General features: G+C 37.6%; 1 protein-coding gene across 5 annotated transcripts in view; it reads right to left on the bottom strand.

Annotated features, from left to right (window-relative positions):
• Positions 1–17,397, bottom strand: part of LOC135233127 (selenocysteine insertion sequence-binding protein 2-like) — a 28,197-nt gene extending 10,800 nt beyond the window's left edge. The window contains exons 1-9 of one of the 5 annotated variants that reach the window (XM_064296346.1): positions 17,376–17,397; positions 12,947–13,007; positions 10,832–10,953; positions 10,289–10,426; positions 8,431–8,541; positions 7,501–7,623; positions 5,194–5,326; positions 4,398–4,564; positions 4,140–4,305 (exon numbers count right to left, since the gene is read on the bottom strand). In XM_064296346.1, the coding sequence (XP_064152416.1) occupies positions 4,140–4,305; positions 4,398–4,564; positions 5,194–5,326; positions 7,501–7,623; positions 8,431–8,541; positions 10,289–10,426; positions 10,832–10,953; positions 12,947–12,992 (1,006 nt within the window). In that variant the 5' untranslated portion in view covers positions 12,993–13,007; positions 17,376–17,397. Of the gene's footprint in view, positions 1–4,139; positions 4,306–4,397; positions 4,565–5,193; positions 5,327–7,500; positions 7,624–8,430; positions 8,542–10,288; positions 10,427–10,831; positions 10,954–12,946; positions 13,008–16,776; positions 16,893–17,244; positions 17,272–17,375 lie in introns of those variants that run through there. The other 4 variants (XM_064296344.1, XM_064296345.1, XM_064296342.1 and 1 more) reach the window with 4 other exon arrangements.
• Positions 17,398–20,368: the final 2,971 nt, after the last annotated feature.

The following is a 20,368-nucleotide window of genomic DNA, read 5'->3' as shown; positions in this document are numbered from 1 at the left end:
GCACACAAACAGGCGGAGATATTAAATGTGCTAGGGCTGTCAACATTGGCCAAAAAAGACGTTCAAATATTCCATCTAAAAACACAGTTTTGAATATTTATATTTGAATGTATTTGAATATATATTACAATTTTAAATGCTGAATTACATTTGACCAACTTTCGGGCTGTGTCACTGCGCATTATGTCCATAAGACGGAAAACTCATGAAACGAGAGACATAGCTAATATAGGTACATACGTTTATTAGAACATAAACATGAATGCAGTCAAGTTGGAAAAAAACGTTAACATTCGAGTCAGGATCCGCATACAGTATGCTTTTTTAAAGCTTTTGTTTAAATAAAATTAAGGCACACAATTTCGAAAAATATGACTAAAAAGAATTTTGATCCGGATGGATAATTTATCATAAAGTGCTATTAAAAACTGAAAAGTACTTTCTTGGACTTTCTGGAGAAGGACATGCAACAAAAGTCACAGAGTAGTCAAGGCAAATCACGGAAAACAGAAAAAAGAGGTAGATATCACTGAGAATTTTCACGAAGCACCGAGATCTTATGCGTAGCAGTGGGAAACAATTGAATAACATGCAACTGTGGTGATAGTAATTGAAGTTTTGAAAAAAAAAACAACAAAAAAAAACAGTGGGCAACAATATATTTTGAGGCAGGACTGTGGGACCCATTTTTGCATTTTTCGTTCCTGTCTCTTATAGAGTCTGTGCATGCCCCTGGCAGCAGCAAATATTTATATGATATAGCCAATAATGTTAGTGCTGCTACAAAAATGTAGGAAGGAAATGCTTCAAAGATAAAAGGAAAAAAAAACTTGCACCAACCCACCACACTGTGCATAGCCCAGCTCCCAAACACCCTCCAAACGCTCATCTCCCTAGGCCTGGACGCTAGGCCTCGAATAGAGCCCATAATTAGGTAATGGGCCACAGCTGATGGGATTACAATGAGTCACAGCTGCGGCCATACTTGTCTGTAAGGCCGGTGCTGCCCCCTGGTGGGCAGCTCCCCAATTCCCTTCCAGGCATCACAATACAAAAAAATACGAGTAAATGTTTTGATTGGCTGGAGGGGCAGTGTACGTTTGGAATAATTCGTTTTTCAGCTGACTTTTACAGCAAAAATGTTTTTGTTTTTTTCACATAGCCTTTCAGGGCTTCTCTCATCAATAGAGTTCAACATAGTAAATTTTTCACTTCACAAGGGAGATACACTGCTGGACCACCTTGTCTTGCATAGTCAAATGTCAAGTCTGACAAGCATACTAGCAAGTTTAAGGACCAATATATACAAAAGTACTGGGGGTGACTCCCCCAAACTTACGCATATAGCTGCAATAGCCTATTTAATGACCAACAACATTGCGTCTCACAAAAACAAATCTGACACGTGCATGGCCAAGACTAATAGTCTATACATCTCCATATTCTCACATCTTAAAAAAAGCATGTTGAGCCGACTGTACACTTGCATTGCGTAGGCTACACATAAGAATGTTTTCACGTCAGTTTTAAGTGTTTATAAATCTCAATTTATGCGTAGATTTCCACGTAAGATCAAGTCTATTGAATTTAGGATCATATCCGTGCTTACAAAAATTTTATAAACGAGGCCCCAGGTTATTTATGAGTTGTTCATTTGTTTTATGAATTGTTTTTGTGTTCTATGATTTGTTTATTTGTCTTGCTCTTCAGGGCCACCTTAGTTATATCAAACATGGATCACTATGCGAGAAAGCTGACTTGATTTCTGTCCGCAAGAACAACACAGTTACGCACAGGAATCAATTTAGTATTCTGGGATTTGAATGGGAATCAATGGGATTCTGACCACCTTTGTCACAAATGTACTACTTTGTTCACATTCTAAAGTCATATTTTTGGAAATACTATGTTTTTCCGCAAATCACCAAGTAGTCTATCATGAACCTTGTCTTAACACACAGTTGCATAATAAAAACAAAAGGCATCGACTCACAGGTACCCGCAAAATTTCAGTTTTGGTTTAAATAAGCAGTCTTGTAACAAAAATGTCACAGCAAAGATAAGAATATAGAAATGTAAAAATGAATACTGTATTACTATTTATATAATATACTTTATTTATACTAATTACTATAAGTACAAATATATCCAGAACACAGCCATCTTCATACAATCTGAGAAAATACTGGTACTTGCCATGTGAATAAACAGTTTTGGTGCAGACTGTTTCATAGTTTTATAACTCCTTTCTCTTATGACTTTTGATTGTATGAATAGAATTGAAGAATAGAAGTGCTTTTACAATGGGCTTTTTAATATGATTCCCTCGTGCAAGTAATAATTTTAAAAAGCAGCAGTTTCAATTTTCAGTAAACTAAAAATAAATAAGGAAAATAAGAAAAATTTTAAAATTTTAAAATTACTTCCAAACATTTTGCCTGCAAATAGACAAAAAGATAAACAAATAAATATAGCTTAATACCTAAATAACGGTTCTAAAAATGCATTTCACTTAATTTGTCTGAAAGCAATTTATCATTGTTATCACCCCATTTCACCGAGCAACAGTCATGTAACCAGGAGGCAGCGATTTCTACTTGATTAAAATAGCAGCAAAAATTTATGAACTTGAATAGGCTTAAGGCTGAGCCTAATATGATCAGCAAATGTTTGTTGTATTGTCTTTTAAATGCTTTGTTCTGCACTGCAGACTAAAGCCAATTAATGCACTGTCTACCATCCAAATTAGGCCTATCTGTTGATCTGAGATGAACAACAGAAATTGTGTTAACAAGCTAAGATTTTTTAATTTTTACATCTGTATTCAATAAGGGATGACTCATCGTTATTTTTTTATACAAAAAAATAATAAGCAGCCAACGATGAAAGATCATGACAACCGCTTTTGTTGAGAAAAGATTTACGCCAACAAACTGAATGGGTGCTGATCATCCTGTTATGCACGCCATATGTATGTTTATAAAATTTCAAATTTTATTTTAATAGTTGCCCATAACTACAAGATTACTTTTTACATATCATTAAAAACATGTGTCTCTCATTCAAGCAATGATAATAGCTATAGTTGGAAAACTGAAATATTTCCGTACACAAAAAAAAAATTATCCTAGAGTGAACAATTTTTCAACACTAAACTATTTTTCAACATTAAATCAAAGTCACATACCTGTCATCTGATAAAAGTCACACTAGGACTAACAACAACTAGGACTACTAGGACTAACAAGAGGTACATGTTAATGTATTACCTTTGTATCTAGAATAGCACTAGCTTGCAATGGGTGACGTGTCAATTTCAATATAATTTTGCCATAATTTCAATTTAAAAAGGTACTATTTTAGCCAGTATCCTAGCTAACATTTGTCAGCTATCAGTAAAAAATAACTACCTCCAATAACAGTCAAAAGCAGCTAAATAGTGGCTGCTGTTGGGTCTAGATTAAAACTATTTAATAATAAATAATAAAACAAATAAATTAAAGCATATTTAATTCATTTGCACATTAAATATGGAAGTGGAAGGAAATAAACACAAGTTGGCTTGAATTTTCATAATTGAAATGATCAGAGGGCCCCAAAAAACAGGTCTTCCACAAAGAGAGCCAGAAGAATGCATTTTCATAAATTTGGTCTAGTAAAAAATATGTGGTCAGATCAATTCAGCTTTTAAGTGATGACTTACTGTAATGCTATCCCACAAATAACAAATATGCAGAAACCTCTGATTTTAAGATCACTTTAATTTAATAGTTTTCATAATTAAAGTCTGACTGGGGTTTCAAGGAGTCTCACATACTAGGAACGCAATGCCAGGGCTTACATATTGTCCATACGTGTGTGTGCTTAACCTAAGTAAATTAGTTTTGATTTTGAATACTTGCTTCAGCTTACTGCACAGCTTCAACTAGGCCAAAAACACTCAAGCAGGTGTGTAAATCTTCCGAGTATGAATAGAGCCAAAGGTACATATATAGTACTAGCAATTTGCACAAAAAGTACAACAAATATCACCTACAGGTAAATTTAAAGCAACAGGTTTTTAATTTACATTGGCCATATGAAGAGGCCAAATAGCAATTTTTGCAGTTCAGCTGCTTGTTTATACCCGGGAAAATTACCCAGCATCTGCCTGTCTGCCCCTGTTTGACCCTGCAGATCCTCCTCTGATACAGTGGTTTCCTGTTGGTCTTCTGTTGGATTACTGGATTCCTCAGCTTGAGGGACAAATCCTTGCTCTTCCAGCAAGCGGTTCTGCTTCCTCTCCTCTCTCTCTTTTAAAATAATCTGCGGCATGAATGGAAATAAAGTTCAATGAGAAATGGTTCAGGAACTGCTAAAACTGACTGTTCAAGTCCCATTGTCTCTGTTATACTCACCCTTTTCAGAGGTGTGGGTTTTTTTGCTTTAGGAACTTCACGCTGCTTGCCTTTCTTCACAAGGGGACTGGTGGAGTCCAGAGGGTTGTGGGCAATCTTTTGCTGCTCCCTAGGGTGCTTCTTCTGGGCAGAGGGGTCCTTCTGTACCACTGGTAATGTCCCTCCAACTGCATTATGAAGATTGAAGCAATTTAAAACATGACAAATCAGATGAGCGATGTTTCAAGAAGTTATTATTTATAATTTCCCACACAGACACTTCCCTTGGCATAAAACTTGACACAGTCCCCTATTTATTTGTTTCTGACAGGATGAACCAGTGTTGGGACTTGGGATGGCAATCGTTAGGATTGTTTTGACAGACACTTCTATCAATTCGGACTGTCAAAAGATGGTTTGATATTCAAATACTATTTAAATTGTAGAAAATGACATTCACAGAAAATGTAGACAATGTGGACTCTGTCTGCGCAGCAAAATTTTGACCATCACAAATAAATTCTCAATCAATGGGAATCGCTGATTATTGTGTTGCTTTCGAGTTTTTAACTGTATACGTTATAGTGCTATATCTTGGGCACGTCCATATGAAGAAAGATTTATTTTTTTTAATCTGAGTGAGACTTCCTAGATAAATAAATATAATTATATTCTATAAATTTATAAATATATAAAATAAATAAATAAATAAATACATTTCTGAGGGTTTCCTAATTGGATAACAGTGCCTAGAGTGGCTTTAAAAGTTTTACAAGCTTAAGTACAATTTGCATATCCCATTTTAAATTTGGTTTACCTGAAAGGATAACTGGCTTTGTGTCATGCTTGGACTTTTGTGACTGTTGCTTCTGTTCCAGAACAGCTAGCATGCTCCCCAGGTCAAGCTGCACAGGAGCCTTGCTCTTCTTTCCACCACCTTTCTCAGATTTCTGCCAATACAAAAACATGTCAATTCACATTTGAATATTTTTTATATACCCATCATTACTACAATATAGCATAAGCATTTGATGAACTATGAAGAGCTAGGCTGACTATAATTTTATTCATTTACACACACAAGAGTCAAACAAATAAAAAGGTATTCAATTAACCTAATATTTAAAATATTCTATCAGGATTTAACTTGAATCGCAAAAAATAACTGTAATTGATATTTTTTTTAAATAAGAAAAGTAAATAAAAATAAAATAAACAGCACTAGAGAAAAATATATAGTGTCCTTTGCAGTGGAGGCCGATCAGGGAACTCCCTTTACAGAATATGAATATCCCCAGTTATGAGGGAGCTGTGCAAAGAACTGGGGATCCAGCTAAAATTCCAGTGTCCTTATCACCTCCAAAGTACTGGTACGGTAGAGAGAGCAAATAGAACATTGAAGCGGGAAAGCCGAAATCGGGTAGGTGCTGTCTCCGCGGTGCAGGTGGCAAAGAGGAGAGCCCTGTGTTGAAGTTCTCCCCAGTAGTTCCTATGAAATTCCCTACCAGCACTTGTATGGTAGGAGAAGGTGATGTACGTGTGTTCAGAGATGATCCAACCCAATATTGTGTAGAACTAACGAACACCAAAAACATCTCAATAGGTTTGCAGCACAGCAGCCCCAACCTGAGGACCTGCAGCAGCTGAAAGCAGGTAACACCGGTCGCATCCAGGCTGGACAGGTGGTGTTCATAAGAAACCATGGGAAAGCTGCCTTGTCAAGCGGTCAGGATGCTGCACTGTGTTGTAGCTCATGCTGAATGCAGTGTAGGTAAAATGGGATCACGTGACCCACATCAAACCCACACACAAAGCCACACCTACAGTTGCCTTGAACGGAACAATGCATAACCAGGAAACCGAGGAGTTCTCTCTCTGCGAGTCCAGATTTGATTAGTGCAACCTTTGGACGGTCACATTAAAAACAGTACAAAGTGAGTAAGCTTTTTTTATTTTTTTTCTGGCAGAAGAAGAAAAAAAAACTAGAAAGTTCTTGTCCAGAAATCACATTTGTGTGAATTCCTTTGCTCATAAATAATGCTGTGGTTTCTTCACATCAGTCTCAGAGCACAAAAGGCTCTTACAACATTAGATGAACAAGCCCATAGTCAAATAATCAGACATGTTGTATAATAACATGGCCAGAATAAGAGCTTCAGTTGCTACAGTGCTGAGGTTTCCTCCCTGTGCCATGAGATGCCAGAATGGGAAGACTGATCTAGCAAATTTTTCCTGGTATAAATGCGTGACAGGAACCAAAAACCCATGAGCAGTTCACAGTAACAAAGAAAATTAAACAATGATGGTAAATCGAACCAATGGTTCCTATTCTTGTGTGGCTGACTGTAGAAGGAGCCACACCAATGACCCAAATAAAAGGATGTGATATTCAATCTAATGTATTTGTCGCAAACAAAAAATTGTTAAGCATAAATTTGCATTACAGCCTCCCCATACCCACAAAGCTACAGAAGGAGCTATTGCCTTTTCTTGGGAGACCAATTCTTCACATTATTTATTCTTCATTGTTATCAGGCCATGTTCCCATATCCGTCAAGATGGCAGAAAAGCCACTACTCAAGAAACCAAATTTGGATCCCACTGACTTGGCCAATTATAGATCTATTTAAAAAGGACAAAGATTACACTACACCAGAACCTTTGACACATAAACACAAAAAAAACTAAAGCCTGAGTAGGGCAAGGACAAAACAGCTGAAAAAAGCATTGGAAAACCAGAAAATGGAGCATAATTCCAATTATGATTTAACAGTAATTGGTAAGTGCAAATATTCTAACTAAAATGTGGAACACCTAAAATGGTGTCCATTTTTAAGAAGCATGTGGAAGGAAATGTGATAAAATGTTGTTCAGCCAGAAAAATAAGGCACATTCACACTAGAAAAGAATGCTTCCTGAGCCATTCAAAGCATGGCAACTAAAGTGTTCTGCCAAAGAGCACCAAATGAAACAGTTTTATTTAGTTTGTGAAGATGCAGGTGGACACTGAATTTGCTAAGAACAGTTATTGTACGCTTGCATCATGCTGAATATTTCTAACATACAGTCTAGCTGCTGCATTGACCTTCCAATCCTAGATAAATGAATAGTTACGAGTGCCTACCTGTCCCTTCTTCGTCTCTGTGGCTACAGGTGGTGGAGGAGGCTTCTTCGCAGTTGTCTGGTCTTTCCGTTTGTTTAGATGCAATTCACTTATGTCTCTTTGTGGTGCGGATTCGTTAGTGTTCTGTACCAAGACAGGGAAAGTAGTGTGCCTTAATAAACCTGATGACAGAGAAATTATTTAATCCAAGTACAAATCTTCCTTGAAAGCACATCTGAGTTTTTGGACAGGAACTACTTAAAAATTTAAAAGGCCCAAATCAGAATCATACTTTTTAAAAATGTTTTTGAATGTTTTTAAATGTTTAAATACAACAAAAAAAAAACATTAAAATGACATGACATGACCCTGTAAGCTTAAAAACATTAGATACTGCTCAGTGCTGGAGGATTTGGTATTGGTCATTGAAAGCCTTTTCACGTCATTGAGGGTTTACAACTTGAAATGTTTCAGCAGCTATATCAGCGTTCACCAACAAGCGCAAATCCACAATACCTGCGACCGTATGCACATGCATCCATGTGTGCATGCATCCACGCACACACCCTCACACAAACACGTGACCTCTTCTTTGGCTCATGACCAACCTTTCCACAAAATCATGTGCAAATCTGTGAATCCAATTGGGAGTTATGCGCCTTTTTGTGATAGGCCACGCCCATTACCACACCCCCTCTTGGTCAATCGGCTGAAAGTTACTCAGCTCTACCTTCGGTCATGGCCAACCTCCATGCCAAATTTCAGCTTCCTGGGGCAAAAACTGTGTCCACTACGGGGTGGGACACTTTTGTGGACCAACCGACCAACCAAACCGACCGACCGACAGACAGAGATAGCTGCGGACACAGCTAATAAAAACTGTACTAGCTGTACTATGGTAGACATTTGCAGCTGTTATACGCAAAGCACACTTTAACACCTTTACTGTACCTCTTTGTGTCTCTTCGCCATGCTGCTGTATAAAAAAAGGTTTGTGGTATTGCTTAGCCCTCTGAAAGGGCTGACAGATGCAAGAGCCAAGTCCGGAAATTCCCCTTCATCCTATAAGAGAAAGTTACATTTTAAGGACCAAGTGAAAAGGTTACTGCACTATAAAAAGTTCATCTTTTAGGCAAACTGCACCTGTCCTTGAACTAAATATTCACTTGAAATATTACGTGTGTGTTCATTTGAAACTGTCAAACCATATTTTGCCCCCTATTCAGTTAGTTCAGAGTGTAGGAGCAAAGCTCCTGACCAACAAACGCTTCCAAATAAATACCAGAATACCAGAATACGAGGATATGAGTTCTCTTGCTGTGCTAAAATTGGCAAAGCACAATTTTAATTTCAAGATTCCAGAGATGTGCAATGACCTTCCCCAGACTGTTCATGTAGCAGAAATTGTTCTGGTCTTTAATTCAAAGTGCAAGTTATCTGTTTTTTGTCTTCACTGACATGCTTCATTGCCAAAGCATAGGAGTGAACCATCCTTTCTGTTAACTTTTCTCCTGTTAATGTTGAGTGTTAGCTTGAGTTGTCTAGTGAGTTATTTTTTTTAATTGTTAGATTAGTATTTAGTCTCTTTCCTTTCTGTGCATGTTCTTTGTTTATGAGTTGGTTAATCCTGAAGCCAGTTTTATTGTGTTAAAATAATTTATATTGAAAAAAATAACATTACTGTTGTCAGTTAAAAACAGTGTCAGCTAGATTCGGTTTTGGTCTTGTGGGTTGGGAGAGATCTGTTCCTATCATGGTGCAACCCATGACCTAAACTCTTATTATATTTATTATTAGCAATATTACATATGCTATTATGATAGTAGATTGCATATTTTTGTACTGCTAGGACAAAAATATATATATAAATATTATTATTATTTATAATTGTTGTTATTGTGGTTCTTATCAAGCATTACTAATTTTTATATAATTTCAATTGACTTACTCAAAAGAAATATGTTTTACAATCCACCATTAAAACAACACCTCAGATTTCATCATAACATCGGTACAGAGTGTTTAAGAAGTTGACCTAGATTCCTGCGCACACACAACTTGATGCTATTTTGGTTGGATAATCACCATTTTTTTGGGTGTTTTCTGGGATGTTACCTCAAAATTGTCAGCAAGAAGCATAGGTTAGCCATACAGCATATATTGTACAAGGCTACCAGACATCAGGCTGCGCTAGCAGATTTGGCTGTTGGTAGACCTGAGGCAGTTATTTACAAAAGGTATTTGTTTTTGCATTTCAAAGTTGTAAATGTACTCCTATACACAAAACATATATTCTGTATGTCTATAAATACATACTGAAAAAACTCAGGTCCTCCTTCCAAATCATATGAAAATAAAAATCAAGTTACTGCAAATCATTTAGGCCATAAGGCACATAGGAATGAGGCCTACTCCAAAACAATGCTACCGTGTTTCTTACATGCTTTCATTTGAATATGCTCTTTCAAGCAGGAAGATTCCTTTAAAATATTGACTAAAGATGAATAAGGTTATTAAAATAAGGGACAAGGCCTACGCATAGGCCAGGTTTACTTTGTGACCATGGGGTTGAGCTGATCATTAACTTGCTGTTAGCACAGAAACATATTAATCCAGAAGAGCAAATGACCTGTGTCCACATAGCTGAGTGGGTTTAGACTGCATGTGTACTTTAACAGACAAAGCCAGAACTCCCACTGCTCAAAAGCATGTGGAACAAAAAACTATTCATGCTGTGAAATTAAAAGATATTTTTTTAATCTTATATAAATGTATTTACCCAGTCAGTTTGTTAGTTTCATATTATTACCTGAAACTGTGGTGGCTTCTGGTCAGTCGTTGGGGTGTCACAGTTCTCCACCTGTGTGTCATCATTTGCCTTTTTAGATTTCTTTTTCTTCCTTTTCTTCTTGGATACTTGTTCCAGTGCTGATTGTGGTTTATCCTCCTTTAGTAAATGGAAATTGCTCGTTTTTTATGTATTCTATTCATCTCTATCCCTACATCAACATTCATATAACCACTGCAGAAGATGGTATGTTCACCAAAATCGGCAAAATGAAAAATGATACCCTAATGAAACAAGTCAGAGTACACAGCCTAATCAAACTAAGCTTTGCTAGTGTTTCACACGTGAGTAGCCTGTTTCAACAACAAAACCATAGTCATGTAAATAATGATTTCACACAACAAAGGACTCAAATTCTTACTGGTAATTAAGACTACCCTTTCCAAGAAAGATTTTACTCCTGAATATCCTCTATTCCTGATGCATTAAGATCACACGTTTTGCCGCATTTACATTAAATGAAAAATTATACATACCACAATAAAGACCATTCAAAAACAATACCTGGGAGGAGGCCTTGGAGCTGGCAGCATTGATTTTCCAGGTAATGGTTTCCCTTGGTAGCAGAGAGGCAACACTGGCCCAGGAAGTTGCTGGCAGTTCAGGGCTGTGGAACACAGGTTGACCTGGGGACACCAGTTTTAGTTGTGATTTTTTTCCCGAGGTCAGATTACTGTAAATGTAACCCATAATGCATACTACAGTTATTGGGCTTCACCTATAAATGACACGCATGTATTTGAAAACTGTTGGTAAATGTTGAAGGATTATTTCATTTTCACTTGCAGGACTGCTGTGAAAGAAGTCCATTTGCTCTTTTTTCAAATGCATTCTAAAAACTGGCAGGTGTTAAAAAAAAAAACATTCTCATTGCACACAAATACTAAACCTATTGCAACAGCATATAAAAAGCATGAATGTACAAATACGAATATCAGAGTAATGTTTTCCAAAACTGCATGCTGTATTTTTTGTCAGTAGTGAATGCAGATATGTGATAACATTATACAGTTTGCAACTATCATCTGCATCCTTAATTAAAAGTTGGTTAATCTGGATTACACAGAAAACTGGCATGAATATATCAAGCAGCTTTTATTGAAGAAACATTAAACATCATGAAATTTTGACTTCAATTGTTTTATTTATTTGAACAACAGCAAGCAGTTTTGTTTTTCGGTTTATTTTCAAAAGTTGTAATAATTAAGCTAAAGACTCTTCATGATGTTCCTGAAAAGAAGGGAAACAATCTAATTGGGTAAAATATCCTGAACGTAATATTGCCGAGCTAGGCAAAATGGGGTTAATGGCAGACAAACAGTGAGTTTGGAGTTCCTGGCAATCTGGGTTATTACATAATATTATCATTATATGTACCAGTGTCATAATACAACAGGGTACGTAAGCTATATGGTAAATATGTGCCAAAATCAGTCACATAGCTAGCTACTGCTAGTGATCTCCATTTATCTGGCTAGCTAGCTAGTGAAGTGAGACATGGACAGGAACAATAGCTGGTTAGCTAGCAAGAACAAATAATAATGATCAGTGTTTTTGCATGACAACCACATCTGTGGTAAATGTACACCTTTGCTATATTGTATATTGCCATTTTTCCACTTTAACAAAATATTTGTAGCTGCACGAGCTGACTTAGACACAATGGGAGGCTGTCCTTACCAATTTTGACTCAGTACCACCGATACTGTAAAAAAACTATTACCGTTATCCATCCATCCAAATTGTGAATTACATGGCTGACAGGGCACATGCAAATCTTTGTAACCAGGTTAAATTGGACTCCAACGACAAACACTGTCAGCATAAACGGCAGAATAATATTAGTTAGACACTCGCTAGCATTAGCCAAGTTCAATCGCTTTTATGCGGTTTAGGAAGGGGCACAGAACAAAAAAATGTCACGTCCTATCACACAGGTCATAGAACAAAGGCGTCAACCACAGAAGAAGAAAAAAGAACAATAGAAAAAGACAACAGAAGAATAAAGAACACTGTTTCTGTCATTAGACAAGAACACTTTATAACACAAGAGCACCAGTATTATTGCAACTAGTCATCACAAAGACCAATAAAGTATGAACTCCATCTGTAAAAACATACCAATGATGAACATGTCGGAACACACAAAAAGTTTTGTTTGGGACTACAACATTGGTCAACTAGCATTATATGACTTGAGGTTAACTCACAGTTAATAATGATTGATAATGCACATTTAACAGATTTCCTCGAAGCAGGGTTGGCATAGGCACATACAGAACGCATCAATTTGCTCTAGTTCAATTCTAATGTTAAGCAGCTCGGACACAGACAATCGTTGATGCAACTCTGCATGTCCATTATAGCACTGTGTGTCTCTGTGCACACGCTCATGCTGGGGGAGGCAGGGGTATAGCTAGCCTGTGGAACAACAGTCAAATATGCTCAGTGCCCACCCCCCAAAATTAAAATCAAACCTACACACTTCACTTGCAAATGCATATCGAAATTCAGGCTTCAATAATTCTTCATATTTTTGTTATAATATTTTAAAAATTGGTACAAAGCAACAGCTGTTTTAATATGAATCACACTGTACCCTCTCCCCCTCTTGTTTACCTTCTTTTTTACCTGCTTCCTGTTGTCTTTTGGTCACCGGCTCCATACTTGACCTTGATTCCTTAAAAAGATAAAATGCATTAATTTAATTATAGAATAACACTTCAGAGTGCAAAGACTTGACTTGACTTCCAAATGCATCATGCAGAACGCCCCCACCAGCCAGCAGAGCAGCCCAAGACTTCCCGTGCTCCGGGAGGGAGGAGGAAGAAGGGCTGCCTTGTCGTCCGGGGGAGGTTGCAACATGTACTGGACTGTTCCGGGGCCACCCACCCTGATTCTTTAGTGGAGTGTTTTTATTTTGTTTTTGTTTTTGCTTTGTTGGGAGTGGGGGGGGGGGGGGGGGATAGGCAGGCTTCGGCCTTGCCTCAGTTTGGCGTTGGGGGTATGTGGTGTGGGGATGGCTGGTTTAAGCAGCCACACCTGCCCTGGGTCAAGCTAATTAGACCTGGCTAGTTAGATAATTGGTTATGAATTAGATAATTGGCCAGGCTAATTGGACCCGGGAACAGAAGTGGCTGCACCTGTGCGTAGTGAGGTAATCAGTGCGCACAGGTTAAATCTGCCATCCCCACTCACAGAGAGGAGCCTCTCTGTCATGATAGTGTTTTACATCTGCTCATTTGGCTGTACCATCTTGCCAACCCTCGTAAATAAATGTGGACTGTTGGAACATCATCTCCCTGTGTCTCTGTGCTGGAGGGCCCCTAGGAAAGCCACTTCGGTGGCCTGTGGCAGGCTTGTTTGCCACAGTATTTTTCCAAGCCTAAATTTCCCACTATAAAAGTTCACCGGAACTGCCTGGGCGTGGTAATGAGAACTGTCAGTTAGCTATGCTTGACAGACCGTGCCCCGTTACCATAGCTACCTCCATGATACGCGCTCATCTTGGGAGATTGAATTTTCACAAGCTAGCTAACTTAGTATATCAGGTATCGACAGCTAAGGACGTTGAATTATATCCAATTTTTGCTAGTTAGCTAGCCAGCCAAGTTAAGATAAAACCACAACTATAACGTCCTTATGAAAGCAAACTAGCTAGCTAACGTTATCGATAACATTACATTACGAAAGCAAACTACATAGCTAGCTAACGTTAGCTAGCTAGCTATAAATGAATATAACCAACCAGAGATAGTCTAATAGTGCTCAAAAGGCACTCTAATAAGTGAACCTAACGTTAGTCAAATATTTGCATTGCCTTGCCTGTATGCCAGCGGCACAAACTATGGGTCACGAGTTATCCACTTAGAATGAGCTATCACAGCAATCTGACTGACTGTGTAGGGATGGCAAAACGTAGTTTTAGAATGTCGCCAGCAGTGTATGCGCGTGAGCTCAACAATACATTTCTCACAGAAAAGGTAGTTTGTCGCCTTTTTTTAGTTCATTACAGTGGTGATAGAAGTGGTGCTGTGCTGTTAGCCTTTACTGATCGCCGTACATGGTTAATGTGAAGTAGCTAGCACAATCAGACAGCACTAACCCATAAAAATGTACTTTGAATGATACTTGCTCAATCGAACGGTAAATCTGGAAAAACATTTGATTATAGTCAGCGGCACCAAAATTTTCTTTCACACCCTCAATAAATGGCACAAGTCCCAGTAGAAGATTGAATTAAACCTTTTAAAGTTAAATATATTCTGAAACGTTATCGATTTCACTTGGCCACAGTGAGTGAAACTAGGCGATCTGAGTGTATTGTTTCCATGTAAATTCCGTCATAAGGATTCAGCCTTGTTGTTTGCTACCTAAACTTCACAGCACACTTGTAGCAGGACGGTGTGTCCAGTCAGATTTCTTTACGGGGCGTGGAAAGGGGAGTGGTTACTGTACTTGTGACGCACTAAGTTGATAACATTCTCAACCGGCTGAAAATAGGATGATAAATTTAAAACAATTATTTCTCCAAAAATAAAGAACGGACATATTTAATACTTTACTCATCGTGTTCCTTTAATGCCTCTTGTGCAAATAGCACATAAAACCGAGAAAGTGTGAAAACCACCATGTTACTCCTTTAAGAGTACATTACTTGCTAGCTACATTAAAACGGCACTATAATAACCTACCTCTAACCATCGTTGCTGCTATATTAGAATTTCAATTTAGCAGATGCTCATATCCAGTCACTTACATGCATAAAAATGGATCCAAAGTGTTTAAGCAATGCCAACAGGATGAGACAAAGTTAGCTAGGCCTATCGGTGTCACCAATAGTAGCCCAGTAGTTTACTGATACTACAACTTTATATGCCACTGTAGATAGCTACAAGAGGGGATTGCTCTGAATATGACATTACATTAGCCAACATAAATGAACAATAGTTAGCTAACACATTACTTTAAATCATGTAGGTGAATGATTATATGTTTCTTGGTATAAATGTCTGAATTTTATTTCTCAGTTCAATAAAAAAAAATTAGTCAGTCTATTGTGTAAACAATAACGCATTAAAAACACTTACTGTAATCCATTTCTATATGACAAACACTTTCATTTATTTGTAATTTATGGTAAAGGAAAAATGACTGAATCGACACCTATGTGTTTCGTTGCGTTACAATACATGTGTATTTGCATGTATTTATGTGTATGCATGTATCTCCCCTCAGGAAAAGCACTGTCCTATTTTCATGCATTTTCAATAATAACACTCAATAATAATCTTTGTTGTGCAGTTTCATTAACCCAAAGACATGGCTGAGGCTCACTTCAGGTTTCTTATGTACTAACTACGGATTTTCCCCTGAATTTTATGATGAGTGGTGCTGGGATATATTGCATGATATCATATGATACAAATTGAATAACCGCGGCTGAAGGGAACTTTAACAAGGTGGACCCTAGAAAGTTTTAAAATAAGAAAGTGTGCTTAGTTCACTTTTGAACTATTATACACTTCAGGAACGTATACGTCGGCTTATACTTGAACTTCTATGCAACTTTTAGTGCATCAAATAGGCTATACCCCAGTACAAAAAATGATACTAAAATACTGAACTAGTAGTAACTAGTGCTCCCTGGATGTTTAAGTTACTTTTGAGTTTTATTAAGTAAAAAGTGGGCCTATTTACTATCGAAGTTGTCAAAGTCAGACGCTAATGGTGTAGCCATATGGTTTAGCTAATGGTGTACACCCCCCATTTATACGGGGGTACATTATCGATCATGTTTTAAACGCTCCGCGCTACGATGGCATTACAAACGGACTGAGTGGGTGACTGACGAGTGATTTTTTTCATACATGGTATGTTTTATCTAAATGCAATCACAGCATATAACCTTTTTCCTAAATATCGTATTTCTCGATATAATTATGCCGTCGATAAAATTATGATAACATTCCCTACGCTTGTGGTTCAAACACTCTTTGCGGTAAGAAGGAATTTTAGGGCAGCACTTCCGGCATTGCATGTAACAGTGATAAATTTCGCTTGCAGTCACATCTGACCAGGCTGAATGTAAACAAACAAGTAAGGCACTCTTCACGGTAGGAAGAATTTTTACGACAGCGTTAGGGGAATAGCAGCAGTTACTCCAAACAGGACATTCTCTCTATTTGCAAGCACCACAGTTAACGTGAACATTAACTAATTTTAGAGTTTGACTACGATTTACAGTTGAATAATTTCCGCCACACGTAGTAAAAGCTAGCGACATAGCCAACTTGCCATCTTGGAAGATATCGTGACGAACACCAGCTAGCTACCTGGCTACTTCACCTTTCAAAAAACTTTACCAAACTATTATCTTACCTACATGTAGCAAGCAAACGTTATTCAAGAACACAACTAGCTACTGTGTCTATTTTAAAATTTAGTACCTTATTCGGTGCATGTGCGTGATGTTTCATGGTTTCGAGTAATTCACGAACATTCGCAGAGCGTAAGCTGCGTTGGTCTTTGAAGCTGTCAATTGTTGCGGGCAACAATTGCAGACTTCCGGTTAAAGTATTTCAAAATAAAAGTAAAGTAAAAAATATATTTCTGAACTGTAATTTTGTCGTTTTTCGTCTTGTAACTCATACCGTTGGACATAATTACATGTAATATGCTCATATTTATAAGATTATTACGTTCCCAGCAATTGTTGCTTGTGTCTGGCCCAGACATGCATTGCCATACACTGCCGACTCATTTGTATAACATTTAATCATAACAACTCCTTTAATTTGGTAATAAATCTTCTATGTATTTTTGCTGTAATCAGCTTTGCAAATGAAATGAGTCGGTAGTGAACTGACAGCATACAGCAATGCGTGATGGGGACATATTACAGGGACACCTCTTACCAGATGTCCCATCTCTGCCCTTGCTTGCCCTAATTGCCCATTTTTGCCCTTGTCTAACTCTCATCTGTGGGGTGCCTGCCCTGAGTCCCGAATATTGCCTCTGGACCGCCACCTCCACTACCTGCACTCACCAGTCATTCTTATACAGTTCAGTGCCTGCACCCCTTCATCATTTACCACTCTTGCAAGCAAATTATTAATAATTGATTGCGATTGATTGATTGGGCTACCCCTCTTAAGTCCGGTTAATGCTAAGGTTTCTTCGTTCCTCACCATGGAGATTTTCAAGGGGCTAGTTTTCAGTTCTCAACCTCAGCACTGGATGTAATGTCGCCCCCTGCTGATGCCTACGATTTTCGCTCAACACGCCAGTTGCCCCATTGGGCTCCATTCATTTTTTACAGCAAAAATAAAATACTCCCACATGATGTTAATTCCGTGCGTTATATTAGGAAGAAAAATATTTTTTTCCCAAGCTAAAATATATTTTTTTCCAACCACACATAAAATAATATGATTTTTTCATAATTATTTATTTTAGCCTACGTCATATTTGGGCATTCTAGTTGGAGGTCTGTATGATGCAATGCACAGGGTTCGGAAAGAGAAGCCGAAGCATTTCTAAGGCGCGTTTATGGCCGAAAGTTGAGAACATGTATAACTAATATGCCATCGACATGAAAAATATATAAATACATTTGAATTAAACAACATTTGAAACAACATGTCATAATTGCATGATTTATTCATTTATAATAACTGCACAATTAAAGACCGTTTATTTATATACATGTTTTAATTAAAATTATATAAATTGAATGATTCTCAATTTTAAATCAGTCTGAAAACTGAAAACTGATTAATTCAATGTCAAATAATATATTAAAACAATTATGATTAAGCTGAAGATCGTGGAATATTTCGGTGATCTTTCACAATGAAGACTAAAATTAGGCAGAAAGAAAAACTGCATTAGCCCAACTGCCTTTCTTGTGCTTTCTGCTTTCACAATTATGGTGCTACCAGAAGTTGCCAATGATGCACTAACAATTTATTTAATTCATTCTTTAATTAATGTGTCTTGCCAGCATCCCTTACAGGATCATAAAACCTAGAGGAAAAACCTGAAACGTGATGTCTCCCTTCATGTTTCCCCATGGTATATACTGCAATATTAATAAAAGGCATTTTAAAACTTAAGAAGACCTTCTAAAGAAGAGTGTCTCGGAATAGTTTTTTCTTGAAACCCAAATTGTCCTGATTTCTAAAGGCAATATTATTCAATATCCATATTGGTTAAGAATATCACGACATGTCAGCTAAGCTTTCAGAGTTACAGAGTAAACATTGACTGACTGACCATGTTGGTCACCAATCTACACCCTGAGCCGACCAGAGGAGGATGGGTTTCCCCCTTGAGCCTGGTTCCTTCCGAGGTCTCTTCCCATCTGCTACTGGGAGTTTTTCCTTGCCACTGTTGCTTTAGGCTTGCTCCTGTGGGGGTTTAGGCCAATTGTGACAATTGCTGTGAAATATGCTCTTTAAATACAATTTGATCGATTGATGGATTGATTGAGTTATTCCAGTAACATTGTTAAGTGTTAGTACATTTATGATATGTACGCCATATTGTCAAAATTCCAGTCTGTGCTACTTACAACTGTACCCATCGTTCAGGCTCAAATAAACTTTTTCAGGTAGCTAAATCCAGGACAGCATGTGAAGCTGGTACACAAGGCAAAACATGAACCAGGGGACCAGGGATTGCCATTCTCCATGAAGCGCATAAACTTCAGTGGTTACTCGAGGTATTGCAGTTTATTAAGTCTCTGGTGCCGAAAAGCCCATTTGAATTAACACATTGAAGCCCATTCATTACATTACAGGTATTTAGCAGACGCTCTTATCCGGAGTGACTTACACAACTTTTTACAGAGTATTTACATTGCATCCAGTTATATAGCTGGATACACACTGAAGCAATGCAGATTAACCCTCCTGTTATGTTGCGGGTCAAATTGACCCTTTTTAAAGTTTGAAAATCTAGGAAAAATACATAAAATTATTTTTTCAGTATGAAACTTCTTCTACTGGCCTTAATTAGTGTAATCAACATTTTAAATGAAAATGGTTCATTTCATGTATTTGCAAACCCCCCCTGTATGGGGATTGACCCGGGAACATTTTTGCTGTACCTAAAAAATGAACAGAACAGGAGGGTTAAGTACCTTGCTCAAGGGTGCAACGGTAGTGTCCTAATGGGGAATCGAACCTGTGACCTTTACCCTGGGCAAGTTAAATAATTTTGGACAGTACTTTCAAGCTCAAATATTTATTCTGAACTAATTACTCTCCAGGCACTGATTTTTTTCCGCCCGAGTCCCACAGAAGAATATATGAGATTTATTTCATTCCAATTTGGTCCACATGGTTTTACATCACAGTGCGCGTAACTGCTAACACGGGCACACCCGCGCATGAAGGAGTATGGGGCTGTGATTGACTCAATGACACTGAAAAGGGTTGAACCTATTTTTATACAGTCTATGGGTTGAACTGAGAGTTGCCTGCACAGACCTGTATCAGAATACGTAGAGTATTGAACCTTGACCTAGAATTACATAAATCCACCGTCATTATTGTTTTGACTATATTGCTTTTTGATATTATTACTATTAATAGCACTAATAATGATGCTACCTGCCATAACTTCCTTATACTCATTTGTCATGGTGATGAATCATGACAAATAAATGATTTGTAATAAAGCTGGCATATGTGGCTCTTAAATTAAGATGCTATTATGGCCAATTCCACTATATTATTTTAACTACATTGTCATTCTGATATTGCTACTAATAGCCAACTATCATTAAAATGCTATTGGCTGTAGTATTTCTGTCTTTGCATGATGATGGGGCTGATATAGACGAGTAATCACATCTCTTAGCGTGTATTTCATGATAAAACAAACACAGACATAAAGCACAATTGACCTTGGATGGCTTTTAAGTGGTGGGGTACATTTATCAGCACAAGTCAAAGACATGTTCTTGAATAATTTCCACCTTGTACTGCTTAGAAAACAAATCCCGGGAGCAATGTTCCAACATCTAGCATCAAG

This window comes from Anguilla rostrata, chromosome 10 (assembly GCF_018555375.3).
Source record: "Anguilla rostrata isolate EN2019 chromosome 10, ASM1855537v3, whole genome shotgun sequence".
NCBI lineage: Eukaryota > Metazoa > Chordata > Actinopteri > Anguilliformes > Anguillidae > Anguilla > Anguilla rostrata.
This window is presented reverse-complemented; position numbering and strand designations above follow the sequence as displayed.